Here is a 15,254-nt window from a genome sequence, read left to right as displayed (position 1 = left end):
TTTCTGCCTCTTTTTCACACAACTGTTAGTCACTTACTTAGTTACTCAAGTCAGCCTTTGGTCAGTCTTTGGTCAACCTTTTGGTCACCTCTAGCACCATCGTCAAGGATTTGGACTCTGGAACCAAGTGATTTGGGTTGAATTTGAGATCTGCTACTGACTAGATGTAAGGTCATGGACAAGTTACTAAACTTTTTTCAACCTCATTCTGTCACCTATAAAATGGTGAGAATCAGAGTTCCTACATCATAAGAGTGTAGTGAAGATATGAGAAGTTCCTAGCATACAGTAAGTACTTAAAAAAAAATATTAGCTATTATTATCACCATTCATTCATTTACTAAGCTTTCACTGGCTTCTACTCTAATAGATCCCTGGTTGGTTACAAGATACAGAGCTCAGTCTGAATGATCTCCATCATCAAGGGCTCTTCTCTAGAGAAGGAGACATACATGAAATTAAATGAATATAATACAGCGTGACAAGTGCTAGGTAAGAGCAATGTATGGGATGAGGTGGGAGCACAGAGGAAGGAGTGACTGATTGCCAGAGTGAGTCAGAAAAGACAACTCAAAGCCTAGATTCTTATCTGGCTACTCAAGAGACAGCATTCCAAGACACCTACAGAATCTCACCAAAGGGGCCCTCCCTAAAGACAGTTTGTAGCCTAGACTTGTGATTTTTCTCTAAGCGGTTTCCTTCTGGCTCTCACTAGCAGTTTGCCATTTGAGCCTATAATAAGGCAGATACCATGTTAGTTTTCTTGCATGGTATCAATATCAAGCCTTAAATCATTATTGCAAAAAGAACCTGGCCCTTTCACCTAGGACTCATGTGATACACCCACTAGGCTACCTGGCAAAAATCAGCTCTGCCAGTGTCCAAAAGAACATACGAGTGAACACCATCCAAAAAGAAGCAGAGACCAGATTAGAGAAAGACTAGCAGCATGGCTGCAGAATATTAAGGGAACCTAAAGTTTGGAATGTTGAATCAGTCAAATAATTTGTATAAGATCACACAAAGGCAGACTTCTGTCTTTTACATCCCTGCTCTTGGCCAGCTCCTGTGCTGTGTGTTAAGATATGGAATTATATCTTTACGGAATGGAATCATATAGGGACTTCCCTGGTGGTCCAATGGTTAACAATCTGCTTTGGAATGCAGGGCATTCAGGTTCCATCCCTGGTCGGGGAAGTAAGATCCCACATGCCACAGAACAACTAGGCCTGCACACCACAACTACTGAGCCACAACTAGAGAGTCTGTTAGCCACAACTAAACACCGTGCAAGGCACAATGAACTCCCATGTGTCATGACTAAGACCCAACACAGCCAAATACATATATTTTTCTAAAAAATATGGAATCATGTAAGATAATGTCCTCAAGCATTCTGGTGGAGAAATAAAAAGGCAGGTAACTAAGAACTTCCAGATGTACAAGTTGGATTTAGAAAAGGCAGAGGAACCAGAGATCAAATTGCCAACATCCATTGGATCATAGAAAAGCAAGACAATTCCAGAAAAATATCTACTTTTGTGCTTCATTGACTACACTAAAATCTTTGACTGTGTGAATCACAACAAACTGTGGGAAATCTTTAAAGAGACGGGAATACCAGACCACCTCACCTTCCTCCTGAGAAACCTGTATGCAGGTCAAGAAGCAACAGTTAGAACTAGACATGGATCAACAGATAGGTTTCAAATTGGGAAAGGAGCATGTCAAGGCTGTATATTGTCACCCTGTTTATTTAACTTATATGCAGAGTACATTATGTGAAACGCCAGGCTGGATGAAGCTCAAGCTGGATTCAAGCCTTCCAGGAGAAATATCAATAACCTCAGATATGCAGATGGCACCACTCTAATGGCAGAAAGTGAAGAGGAACTAAAGAGCTTCTTGACAAAGGTGAAAGAGGAGAGTGAAAAAACTAGTTTAAAACTCAACATTCAAAAAACTAAGATTATCGCATCTGGTCCCATCACTTCATGGCAAATAGATAGGGAAAAAATAGAAACCAAGTGACAGACTTTATTTTCTTGGGCTCCAAAATCACTGTGGACAGTGACTGCAGCCATGAAATTAAAAGACTCTTGCTCCTTGGAAGAAAAGCTATGACAAACCTAGACAGTGTATTAAAAAGCAGAGACATCACTTTGCTGACAAAGGTCTGTATAGCCAAAGCTACAGTTTTTCCAGTAGTCGTGTACAGATATGAAACTCGAACCATAAAGAAGCTGAGCACTGAAGAATTGACGCTTTCGAACTGTGGTGCTGGAGAAGACTCTTGAGAGTCCCTTGGACTGCAAGGAGATCCAACCAGTCAGTTCTAAAGGAAATCAGTCCTGAATATCCACTGGAAGGACTGATGCTGAAGGTGAAGCTCCAACACAGTATTTTGACCACCTGATGCAAAGAGCTGACTCATTGGAAAAGACCCTGGTGCTGGGAAAGATTGAGGGCAGAAGGAGAGGGGCGCAACAGAGGATGAGAAGGATGGATGGTATCATTGACGCAATGGACATGAGTTTAAGCAAACTCCAGAAGTTAATGATGAACAGGGAAGCCTGATGTGCCACAGTCCATGGGGTTGCAAAGAGTCGGACATGACTGAATAACTGAACAACAAAGAAATTGATACTGTAGTTTAAAGAAGAAAACAGCAAACCTTCCCATAAGGAAAACAACAGGTTCAAATTGCTTTACTGGTGAATTCTACCAAATATTCAATGAAAAATACACCAATTCCGTATGAAGTCTTCTGAAAATTGACAAATACTTCCCAACTCATTTTATGAGGCCAGCATTATCCTGATATTAAAGATAAAACAAGAAAAGAAAATGACAAACCAATATCCCTAAACCCCTAACAAATGTCCACAAGTTTGAAACAAAGTTTTAGCAAATATGAAATATAAGCTTTTAATGGAGCAATCTGTAAAAAAAAAAAAAAAAATACAAAATTGCTATGCTGTATGCCTGAAACTAACAAAAATACTGTAAATCAACTATATCTCAATTTAAACATTTTAATAGAAAAATAAAAATAATAAATTTTTAACAAGTAAAATCCAACCATATATTTAGAAAATGACCAAGTGGGGTTTATCCCAAGAATACAACTAGTTTAACATGGAAAAATCAGTCAGTATAATTTATCATATTAGCAAACAAAAGCAGAAAAACCAGGCAATCAACTCTGAAAACTCACTGGATAAAATCCAACATCCAGGACTTCCTTGGTGGCTCAGTGGTAAAGAATTTGCCTGCCAATGTAGGAGACGTGGAATCCACCCCTGATCCAGGAAGATTTCACATGCTGCAGGGCAACTAAGTCCATGCGCCATAACTACTGAGCCTGTGCTCTAGAGCCTGAGAGCCACAACTACTGAGCCCTCGAGCCCTAGAGCCGTGTTCCTCAACAAGAGAATCCATCGCAATGAGAACCCCACAAACCATAACTAGACAGTAGCGCCCACTCACCGCAACTAGAGAAAAGCCTATTCAGCAACCAAGACCCAGAACAACCAAAAATAAAATAAAGAAAACTCAAAAAGAAAATCCAACATCCATTTCTGATCAAAGTTCTCAGCAAACTAGAAATGGAAGGTAGCTTCCTTGATCTGATGAAAGGTTTTTATAAAAAACAAACAAACAAAAACAAACAAAGAACAACAGCTAATGTTATATTTGAGAGCTTCCCTTGTAGTTCAGTTGGTAAAGTATCTGCCTGCAATGCAGGAGACCCAAGTTTGATTCTTGGGTCAGGAAGATCCCCTGGAAAAGGAAATGGCAACCCACTCCAGTATTCTTGCTTGGAAAATCCCATGGAGGAGGAGCCTGGCAGACTACTGTCCATGGGGTCGCAAGAGTCAGACACAACTTAGCATTATATTTAATGGTAAAAGATTAAATGATTTCCCTTTAATATGAGAAACAAGATGAAGATGTCTGCTCTTACTGCTTCTCTTCAACATAGTACTGGAGATACTAACCAGGGCCATCAGATAAGAAAAATATTTTTAAAAGGCATCCAGGTTGGAAAAGAAAAAAATTAAACTTTCTTTACTAGCAGACACAACTGTCTAATTTGAAAATCTGATGGTATCCTACTAGTAAGTGAGTTTAGCAAGATTGCAGAGTACAAGATCAATATATAAAATCAATTATGTTTTTCTTATAAAGTAACAATCAAAAATTAAATTTTTAACATCACTTAATAGTAAAATTTGGGGTGGCCAAGTGACACAGTGGTCAAGAATCCACCTGCCAGTGAAGAAAACACAAGAGACAGGGGTTTGATCCCTGGGTTGGGAAGATCCCCTGGAGTAGGAAATGACAACCCACTCCAGTATTCTTGCCTGGAAAATTTCATGGACAGAGAAGCCTGGGAGGCTTACAGTCTAAGTGGTTGCAAAGAGTCAGACATGACTGAGTGACCGAGCATACACACACACAATAGTAAAATTTATGTTATGTATATTTTACCACAATTTAAAAAATACTACTCACAATACAATCAAAGCCTGTGAAATATATAGAAATAAATCCAACAAAAGATATGAAAGATTTCTATCCTGAAAACTGATCCTGAGAGGGACTTCCCTGGTGGTTAGTGGCTAAGATTCCCAGCTCCCAACATAGGGGGCCTAGATTCAATTTTTGGTCAGGGAACTAGATCCCACATGCCACAACTAAGACCCGGCACAACCAAATAAACTGATTAATTAATTTTAAAAAACATACTGAGAGAAAATGTACCTCCTAAACAAATGTAGCGATATACTCTGTTCATAGGTCAGAAAACTAAATGCTGTTAAGATGTCAGCTCTCACAAACTGATCTACAGATAAAATCCCGTAGGGATTTTTTTGTAGAAATTGACAAGCTGAATTGAGGACAAACAGCCAAAACAATTTTGAAAAAGAAAAACAAAGTAGGAGAGCTAACACAATCTGACTGAAAGAATTACTATAAGACTATTGTAATCAAAATGCCATGGTACTGACATAAAGACAAATAGATCAGTAGACAGAACAGAGCCCATAAGTAAACCCACACTTCTATGGACAACTGATTTTTCACAAAAAGTGCAAGGCAAAGCAGTGGAGAAAAGACAGAATTTTCAACAAATGGTTCTAGAACAACTGGGACATCCATAGCACGAAAGTAACTAAAATCCATACTTAACACCATATACAAAAATCAGTGCAAAACAGATCATAAGCCTAAATGTAAAACCTAAAACTATAAAACTTCTAGAAAGAAATATAGTAGAAAATGCTTGCATAAGTGTGGATTAAGCAAAAATTTCTTACAAATGACACCAAAAGCATGATCCATAAAAGAACTAACTGATAAACTGAACTTCATAAAAAGTAAAACTTTCTGCTCTTTAAAAGATACTGTTAAGAGGATGATAAGACAAACCATAGACTGGAGAAAATCTTTACAAAGCATACATCTTATAAAGGATTTTTTTTTCTCATAAAGGATTTATATCCAGAATATATAAAGGATTCTTAAAACTCAACAATAAAAAAACAAACCCACCAGCCAATTAAAATATAGACATACAATTTGGACAGATAATCCACTAAAGAAGATATGTGAATGGCAACTTTAGCACATGAAAAGATGCCCAATATCATTAATCGTCAGGAAAATGAAAAATAAAATCACTCTGAGACAACACTACACTGTTAGAATAGCTAAAATTTAAAAGACTGACCAGGGACTTCCCTGGTGGTCCAGAGGCTAAGACTCCAAGCTCTTATGATAGGGGTCCCAGGGTTTGATCGCTGGTCAAGGAACTAGATCCCACATGCCACAACTAAGAGTTCACATGCTACAACTAAAGATCCCATGTGCCGCAACTAAGACCCAACAAAGCCAAATAAATAAATACTTTAAAAAAAAAAGAAAGACTGATCATACCAAGTGCTAGCAAGGATGTGGAAGAATTGCAAGTCATACACTACTGGTGGGAATGTATAATGATACAACTACTTTGAAGACAATCTGACAGTTTTTTAAAAATATATACCTACCAAATGATCTGGCCATTTCACTCCTAGATATTTACCTAAGAGAAAAGAAAATATATGTCCATAGAAAAACTTGAATGTTCATAGAAGCTTTATTTATAAGAACCAAAAACTGGATATAACTCAAATGTCTATCAGTAGGTGAATGGATAAATAAATTGCGGTATATTTAGACAATGGACTGTTATACTATTTAGCAATAAAAATAAAATATTTACATATGCAACAACATGAATGAATCTCAAAACAACTACACTAAGTGAAAGAAGTACATATTTAAAGTACCTATTATATGACTCCATGTATGGAAAATTCTATAAAATGCAAACAAGCCTATAGTGACTGAAAGAAGATCAGTAGTTGTCTGAGAGGTAGGAAGGGAGAGATCACAAAGGACTGTGAGAAAAATTGTAGGGGTGATGAATATATTCACTATCTTGATTGTGGTGATGGCTTCACCATTGTATACATGTGTCAAAACTTTAAAAACTGTACACTTTAACTATACCTTATTTTATTGTCAATTAAACTCAATAAATCTTCAGAAGAAGTAGTTGAGTGAAAACAGTATCATAGGAGATGCACATAAAATATATTAAAGAGGTAGAATCCTCTGGACTTAGGAACAGAAACAGGTGAGAGATGCTCAGTTTCCTTTATTAAATGGGGATATAAGTAGGACATTTTTACCCTCCAGTGGCTATTAACATAAATAGAAAATGACTGTGGTTTGTTCATTTTTTTTAGATAACAAAATACAACCAGCATCGATAGTGATACTTATCACAGTCATTTTATGTTTATACCTGAAAGAATGTAAGAGAAAGAAAAAGCCAAGTGTATCTTTTTCCCCCAAAAAATGCAGCAACAAACAACTAATGGTTGAGGAATTTAACTAAATGACTTTGAAGATTCACTTAGCAAAGTAACTTATAAATAGCTAAAAGAACAGAATAAATAGATCTCTCTCAGGTTTATGTAAAAGCAAAAAGGGGATGTCTGCTCTTTTATATTGATCTGACTTCTGAAATGGTTTATGCTAAATTCCAAAGCCACCTGGTCCCCTGTGCTATGTCAATAGTGAGCCAGTTCTGCTGAGTTTTCTTCCTGAAACCCTTCTGGTTCTCCAATATTGCTCTACTGCTCCTGTAAAAAATCCTGTCCTACAACAAACAGCACAGATAGAACAGGAGGACAGACAGCTTATTTTCTTATTTCCAAAAGCCTAGTAGAAAACAAACATCCTCTCAAGACAAAGTCCTGAGTGATACTAGAATACCAAGTTCTTTTGCTTTTATCTGGAATCATATTCCTTAGTTAGAATCAAACTTGATAGTTAAGGTGCTTTTGATTCATAAAAATGGGTAAAGAAATTATTACAAAATATGCTTTGTTCAGCAGACAACATCTTTTTAAATGTCATGTTAAGGAAAGGGGAGAAGAAACAGTTAAACAGCACACGTTGTTTAGAAGAATGGAAGCCATGCTTTAGAAGGGAATCCTCTTGGGTCAATGCCTCCCCTTACTACAAAGGGCATAGTTACTGTTTCCACTGGCTCAAACAAACAAACAAAAATTCTATTTCTCAAAGATTCTACAAAATTCACTCAGCTTCTCTTCCATTAAATAACTGCCACTCCCCTTTACCTCAAAGATCTTAAAGGAATTTGAATTTACAGCACCCTCCAGCACCCCCCTCCCACACACACACACATACTTTCTATCAATATCATACGTAAATCTGTGATCCAAACTATGCTAATCTGATTCTCCCTCTACCATATCTGACTCTTGAACAAAGACATTTAGAGATGAAAAATGAATATAGCTGAGTCATATGAGAGTTATGTTAGAAGAGGCCAATTCCCTAGTCCCGGCTGCTGGGATCCCTGGAGTTGCCCTTGTTTTGAACTCTTCCTCAGCCCTACTAGTTCAGCTCTCCCTTACTTAATGACTTACTTATGTATAATATAGAATTTGGCTGGTTTTTATCTTAAGGTCAATTTCCTTGATGATAGGAGTACCTTTGCTATTTGTGGTGGGCTCTGGATCACGCTTGAGTTCATGCTAATAAGAGAACTCTGAGTGGGGGCTGGTCACCAGAAAGATCAACCATGTAACTAAAGCATTGGGACTTTGAGCCAAGTGATATCAGTCCAACCTTAGGGAACAGGAAGCTGGAGATTGAATTCAATCATGTGGTCAATCAATCATGCTTATATTATGAAAATGAAAGTGAAGTCGCTCAGTCGTGTCCGACTCTTTGTGACCCCATGGACTGTAGCCTACCAGGCTCCTCCATCCATGGGATTTTCCAGGCAAGAGTACTGGAGTGGGTTGCCATTTCCTTCTCCAGGGGATCTTCCTGACTCAGGGATTGAACCCAGGTCTCCCACATTGCAGGCAGACGCTTTACCGTCTGAGTCACCAGGGAAGTTCTTCATATTATAATATATTATATTATATTAATATATTATAGGAGACCCCAATAAAAACTCTGGACAATGAAGCTCAATTGAGCTTCATGGTTGCATTATGACTCACGTGCCTGGAGGGCAATGTGTTCTGATTCCATGGGGAGAGGGCACAGAAGCTCCACAGTCAGGACTCTACAAGACCTTGCCATACAGGTATCTGTCTTCCTTTTGCTGGTCCTAATTTTTATCCTTTATAATAAAATTATAATCATAGGCATAGCACTTCCCTGAATCTTGACAGTCATTTAGTAAATTATTAAACCTGAGGGGACTGTTGGAACCCCTGCTTTTGTAACCAGTTAGTCAGAGCACAGGTGGTCTGGAAACACCTAAAGCTTACAGCTATTAATAGTTTGGTGTCTGAAGTGAGAGTAGTCTTTTTTTTTTTTTTGAGAGTAGTCTTGTTAGGTACTGAACCTTTTCTTACGAAGTCTGCACTAACTCTGAATAGTGAGTGAAAAATTGCATTACATTATTTCACTTAATGACTCTCTCTGCTTCATCTTCCTCATCTGTAAATGGAGACAATTGTAATAAGTGTACTTCATAAGCTTTTTGTAAGAAATAAATGAATTAATATACTTAAAGCACTCAGAACATTGCCTCAGCTCAGTTCAGTCCAGTCGCTCAGTCGTGTCCGACTCTTTGCGACCCCATGAATCACAGCACGCCAGGCCTCCCTGTCCATCATCAACTCCTGGAGTTTACTCAAACTCATGTCCATCGAGTCTGTGATGCCATCCAGCCATCTCATCCTCTGTTGTCCCCTTCTCCTCCTGCCCTCAACCCCTCCCAGCATTAGGGTCTTTTCCAATGAGCCAGCTCTTCACATGAGGTGGCCAAAGTATTGGAGTTTCAGCTTCAGCATCAGTCCTTCCAATGAACACCCAGGACTGATCTCCTTTAGGATGGACTGGTTGGATTTCCTTACAGTCCAAGGGACTCTCAGGAGTCTTCTCCAACACCACAGTTTAAAAGCATCAATTTTTCAGCTCTCAGCTTTCTTCACAGTCCAACTCTCACTAGCACATGTTAAATATCAGTTTTTTAGTTGTTATTGTTGTTTTTATTACTAAAGTTCAGAGCTGGCTAATGTAGAAATTATCGGGCTTTTTGGCTTAAATCTAAATAACACAGAGAAAAGACTGGCTCCAACATTAGTCAGAAAATGTTAACAACACTAATCACATAGACGGTACTGACATTAGTCAGCTAATGTTCTGAATAGAAATGACCACTGCTGATAACTACATCATCTAGCAAAACCCAGGCCAGCAAGTTTGAGCCAGTGCCAGAATAGTACGCGCTTTTTGTAGCCCTGGAAATTGTAACTCCAGAGTAATTAGGAGCTTTACTTGGAATAATGAAACAAATTGTTTGGAGAAATAGTACATAAGATTCTCACTTTCAGTTTGTCAAACCATCAGGCATGAAATATGGTGAGCAAATCCAAAAACTGTATGTATGTATCATTTCTAGCTTAACTATGAGCAACATCACTGTGCATTGAAATGTTTTTCTCTGATCATCAGTGATGGGTACCAACTCTTAAAAATTCACTCCATCATCTTCCATCTTCCTGTCATTTAGAACAGGTTTGGAAGTGTTTCAATTAGTTGCTAAGTCCAGAAATAAAGTCCTTACCAGAAAATTGTCTTGAGCTGTTTTCTAATATTATGATTTAGTCCCTCTGTTTCTGCATTCTCTAGGTCACTTTTCCTTCCCAGTTCTTCTCTGTGGCTTTCAGAAAAGGCCAGGAATGTTCTCCCTGCCATCTTTCATTCTAAGTTCTTACTTCTGACATCCACTCTTAAAACCCAGGCGCCATGGCCTCAAGTTATTACAGAAAAAGAAGAAAACTAAAATTAAATGGTAGTGTTAGAAGATTTTTCCTGGCGGTGCTGGTATCATTCCAAATATCATTTCTGTGCTTGATCTCTCATCAGTAGACAGCCTGAGTTGCTCAGGAGCTATTAAACAAAAGCACCCCAAGGAACTCAACTTCTAATGATTTCCAGTAAGCTATGTATATAGCCAAGTTATGATTCTTCTAAACTGATTTTTAAAAAATAGAGTTAACAGGAAGTATCAGCCTGTCCATCCTACAATCAGGATTAGCATCTAGGTCTTCCTGTTTAAATCAAATGTTTTCCATCTACATTATAAATAATCCCTTCCAGAACTGAAATTCCATAATCCTAGGTAAGAATTTAAACAAAAATAGAAACTGCCTCATTCCTACCAAAACTGATCTTCTCTACAGCCAAATTAGTGCTTTCAACCAAGGTGGTATGGAAAAACAATGGCCTAGAGAGCAGAAGGCCCAGGTCTAAGTCCTGGCTCCACTATTTACTAAATACAATGAACAAATAACTTAATAAATCTAGGCCTAAGGTTCCTCATCTGAAAAACCACGGACCCTGGTGGTCACTTATGTTTAATTCTTCTTAGTGTCAAGACCTACCCTCAGAGAGTCAAGGGACAGATTGTTTCCATTCTTGTTCATATCAAAGGACACTCTAGCCACAGACACAAATGGAAAGGAAGCTAAAGCACTTTTTTTCCCCTTCCCTGTGAAGTCTCACACAGTTAGACATGCTCTTTCATTGGGAATTCTGAAGCAAATGCTCTAGGAAAAACAACTCCTCCCCAAAGAAAAGGTACTCTTAGTTTAGTGGGGTTTGCCAAGTGGCCCAGGAGTAAAGAATCCACTGACCAATAAAGGAGACACAAGAGATGCGAGTTCAATTCCTGGGTCAGGAAGATCCCCTGGAGGAGGGCATAGCAACCCACTCCAGTATTCTTGCTTGGAAAATTCCATGGACAGAGGAGCCTGGCGAGCTACAGTCCATGGGGTCACAAAGAGTCAGACACAACTGAGAGACTGAACACTCAATCACAGTTTAGCAGTCTTACACAAGAAAATAATCTAAAGACCTAAAGCTTTAATAAGTTCAACATGAGCCTGCAGAGTGATATGACTGCTGAAGACACCAGTAGCTAATCAGACTGCATTAACAGACACAGAGGGCAGTTCTGTCCTGATCAAACCACACCTACAGGTCTGCGTCCAACTCTAGGAGCCATGATCTAAGAAAGACATTAATGAAAGTGTCTACATGAAGGAGACCAAGATGAAGAGTAGGATGGGGAAAAAAAAAAAAAAAAAAGCTTTCTTCTAACTAGGCCCATTTCACCTGGAAGAGAAGACTCAAGAGAGAGTCTTAACTGTACTTTGACCCAATCTTTGAATCATCCAGGACTCAGCAGAGCCAGGACCAAGTGCGGATCTTCAGAAGAAAAAGACTGCTTCAAAAACTCAGCAGGCTCCCTGTCTCTGGAGATGAAGCAGCCAAAGCTGGGGGATCGGGGGAGCTGGTGAAGAGAGGGGTAGGACAATAGGATGGTTTTCAATAAGAATTCTACGAAAGAACAAACCCAACTCTCTTTGGAGCATATTTCCCCATTCTCAGCACAGTGACTCTACTCAGTGTTATTCAGTCTCGATACAGTCTCTTTTCAGTGACTGGACGCAGAACCATTTCCATAGTTTGCTCTTTACTAAGCATTTTTATTCATGTCCTTTTAAAGCCAAATTGCTACCCATCTTCTTCTCTCTTCTCTAAACCTTCCAGGAACTAGGACTGACAACCAAGCTATTAATTACCTTCTGAAGACTTCCATGCCTTCCACAGGTCCTCCACGCTGATGAGCTTATCCTCACCATGGAAGGTGCTGTGTTTCACTGTTGGGTCATGGTAATTGAGGTCTTCCCTCAGGAACTGCAAGGGAAAAGCACACAAGTCACAAAAGACACCTGGGCGCCACCCCACTAAGATCTCCTCACAGGTCACAGCACATCCCATCTGCCGGATATACAAGTGTATCACATCATCTATATGTCCTTCCATGGGAATATGTCCTACTTGCCAACCAGACTGCCTTTTCTTCTTTGTTACATGTTTCACTCAAGAAAAAAATATAAAATAAGAAATTCCTTCGTCATACTTTTTAATCATGGAAAAAGGAAGAGGAATTAACAACTTTTGAGCACTTATTTATACACTAAGAAACATTCCAAGAGCTTCTATTTTCTCATTTAATCTTCACAACCAATGGATTATATCATACCTATCTTACAAATGAGAACAGTAATACTCTACAAGAACACAATTTGCCCCAAATTTTGCCTCAAAACATTAAGTTTAAAGAGATTAAATTACTTGTTGTGAAGATTTTAAAATATGTCCTCAAATCTTTGACAATCCTCCCAAAAAAGTCGAACTCTCCCCTTGAACATAGACTGACATTAGTGACTCATCTTCTAAAAAACAGAATGTGGCAGCAATGATGTTGAATGACTTCCCAGGCTAGGTTAGAAAAGGCAATATAGATTCCACCTGGCTCACTCCCCTTTGGGACAAATGCCTTGGGAGCACTAAGCCAACATGTAAGAAGCCTGGCCACCCTGAATCTGTCATTCTGGAGAGGTCATTTGCAGAGACTATAGAGAGCTAGCAATGTCTGAGCCAGGCCCAGATGTCTGAGTCTTCCAGCCCAGGAGTCAGACAAGTGAGTGACTGAGACTTTAGGTTATTCTAGCCCCCAGTTTTTGAGTTACTTCATCTGATGCCAAGTGGACACAGAGGAGCTGTGCAAGAAGAGGGGGTCAAGTGACGAACGCAGGCTGATGGAAGCTATACCTAAAGGAAGGGTCAGATGCTGAGTGGAACCTCTTTACAGAACAAAGAAGTGGGGCTGCAACCATCAAGCCTTAAGGATAGGAAAGGAATGTACTGTAAATATAGAGTCAGAACCTATAGAAACAGACCACTTCCTGTGTGACTTTGGGGCAAGCGACTCAGCATCTCTGAGCCTGTTTTCCCCTCAAAATGAGGGCTAATTATCCCTCTCACTTGCGTGTGGTAAGGATCAAATAAGTCATGTTTACAGATATCATAAACTGCCTTTGCACATGTCTTTTAATAGCCCACAGAGCATTTTATAAATTGAAACTATACATAAAAAATCAAATTTCACCCGAAAAGTCCAATTCTCTTTAAAAGAACAACCTAAAGGTCTAGGAACACTGAACTCCAGTGACAACTCTAGAATTTCATTTAGGAGAGGCTTAAGGGCTGCAGTTTGATGGGAAGGGAGGGTGGTGGCTAAGGGACTTGTCATAAGACTGTGCTTGCATAGCAAGCACATTGTGTTTATGTAGATTGCTCATTAAAAATTAATATTATAATGCAACATTTTATAAAGATGTTTTTGTTTAAATTTTACTTAAAATTAAGAAAAAATTAACTGTCTATATCAAACAATATGATGTCACAGTTGGGGCAGCTTAGAGGAGGGGGAGTGGGTACTGAGGAAGATAATGAGGGCTTCTTGAGCATAAATGATACTTCTGTGGGCCCATGGCCCCTGTGTATACTGTCATCAGTCTTGTTATGGGTCTATCTCCCCTTCCAAACTGTATATTCTTTGATAGACAGTCCCAGTTACCTAGCTATAAACACAGCATTGGAAAATATTGTGTAGAACCAGAACTCTGATGTCGAATATACTTGAAGCAGGCATTATCCCATATCACTCTGAACTGTCCCACATTCAGCTAACAGCTAAAGTCTAATTTAAGACAAAGTTTAAGAGCAATAAAAAAGCAAAAACAAAACCAAAGAGGCAACTCGCAGCTCCCACAACAAGCATTTACTATCTCGGACTCAGAAGAAGTGGCTCTTCTGTCAGGAAGGCCTAAGAGGCTCCGTGAGAGTCCTGTCTCACCAGGGGGAATGCAGCACTGGCCAGAGCTGCAGCTCAGCAGCACTCTGAAGAGCCAAGGGACCAGTTGTCACTAGGTACATTTAGTTCTGTGAGCTCAGAAAAGTGATTTCCCTGGCAGTGGTACAAAGCATGCAACCCCATCCCAAGTGAAGCAGTAGTGAAGGGGTATGGGTGAGAGCAGACAGGAGGGGAGACATCTCTCCAGAATTCCCAACAAAATACGTCCATCCAGCTTCATTAGGGAACAGAATTCACTGAGGTAAAGCTGGAAGAGGAACAGCACATCTTTGGATGCAGGAATCAGGCAGGCCTCCTGGGTTCTTCCCTGGAAGCAATTACTCCTCCTTCCCCCTTTCACCTTGCTCCCCAATGCTCACCCCCCATGTTTCCTAAACCATACCACACCACCTGCCCTCTCGCTTCTCCATACATACAATGTTAATAACCCACAACACACATACCTCAGATCTGAGAAGCTTCCCAACTCTTGTTTACCACTTGAATATCCAGCAAAGACCCATGACAAATTTTAGCTACAATAGCTCTGCACACCATTGGTACTGAATGCTGGGATGTGAACACGTCAGGGTGAAATATCTGTTTTCAGTGAGACCAGAAGCTTTTGCTCAAGGTAAGGGAGAAGACAGTCATTTCTCACTAACCTTTGTACATCTAGTCATACTCCTGCCAGCCCATCTACCATACTACTCACCAAAATGAGATTTGTAAAGTATAAGTCTAATTATACCAACATACCTACTTAAAACCTCATGACTCCCCATAACCTCCAGGATAAAGCCCTAGCTTCTTGGGCTTACATTCAAGGCCTGTTCCAATCTGGCCCATTGAGTAACTTCTCCGTCAGTTTCCTGGCCATTCTCCCTCCCTATCAGACATCTACACTCCAGGCCAGGGGTCGGGAAACTACAGTTGT

The 15,254-nt window shown here is 39.5% G+C and overlaps 1 protein-coding gene and 1 long non-coding RNA gene across 5 annotated transcripts in view; one reads left to right on the top strand and one right to left on the bottom strand.

Moving 5' to 3' along the window:
* The window catches only part of STIM1 (stromal interaction molecule 1), a 187,220-nt gene that overhangs the window by 40,109 nt on the left and 131,857 nt on the right, over positions 1–15,254 (bottom strand). For all 4 annotated transcript variants that reach the window (XM_020891107.2, XM_020891108.2, XM_070473339.1 and 1 more), the window contains exon 3: positions 12,198–12,312. In XM_020891107.2, the coding sequence (XP_020746766.1) occupies positions 12,198–12,312 (115 nt within the window). The remainder of the gene's footprint in view (positions 1–12,197; positions 12,313–15,254) is intronic.
* LOC139037133 (uncharacterized) lies at positions 8,552–12,527 on the top strand. Its single transcript, XR_011489954.1, has 2 exons — positions 8,552–8,683; positions 12,166–12,527. It is a non-coding gene; the product is annotated as an uncharacterized lncRNA (long non-coding RNA).

This window comes from Odocoileus virginianus, chromosome 10, assembly GCF_023699985.2.
Source record: "Odocoileus virginianus isolate 20LAN1187 ecotype Illinois chromosome 10, Ovbor_1.2, whole genome shotgun sequence".
In the NCBI taxonomy this organism is placed as follows: Eukaryota; Metazoa; Chordata; class Mammalia; order Artiodactyla; family Cervidae; genus Odocoileus; species Odocoileus virginianus.
The sequence above is the reverse complement of the archived record's forward strand: the minus strand, read 5'-3'. Positions and strand labels throughout refer to the sequence as shown.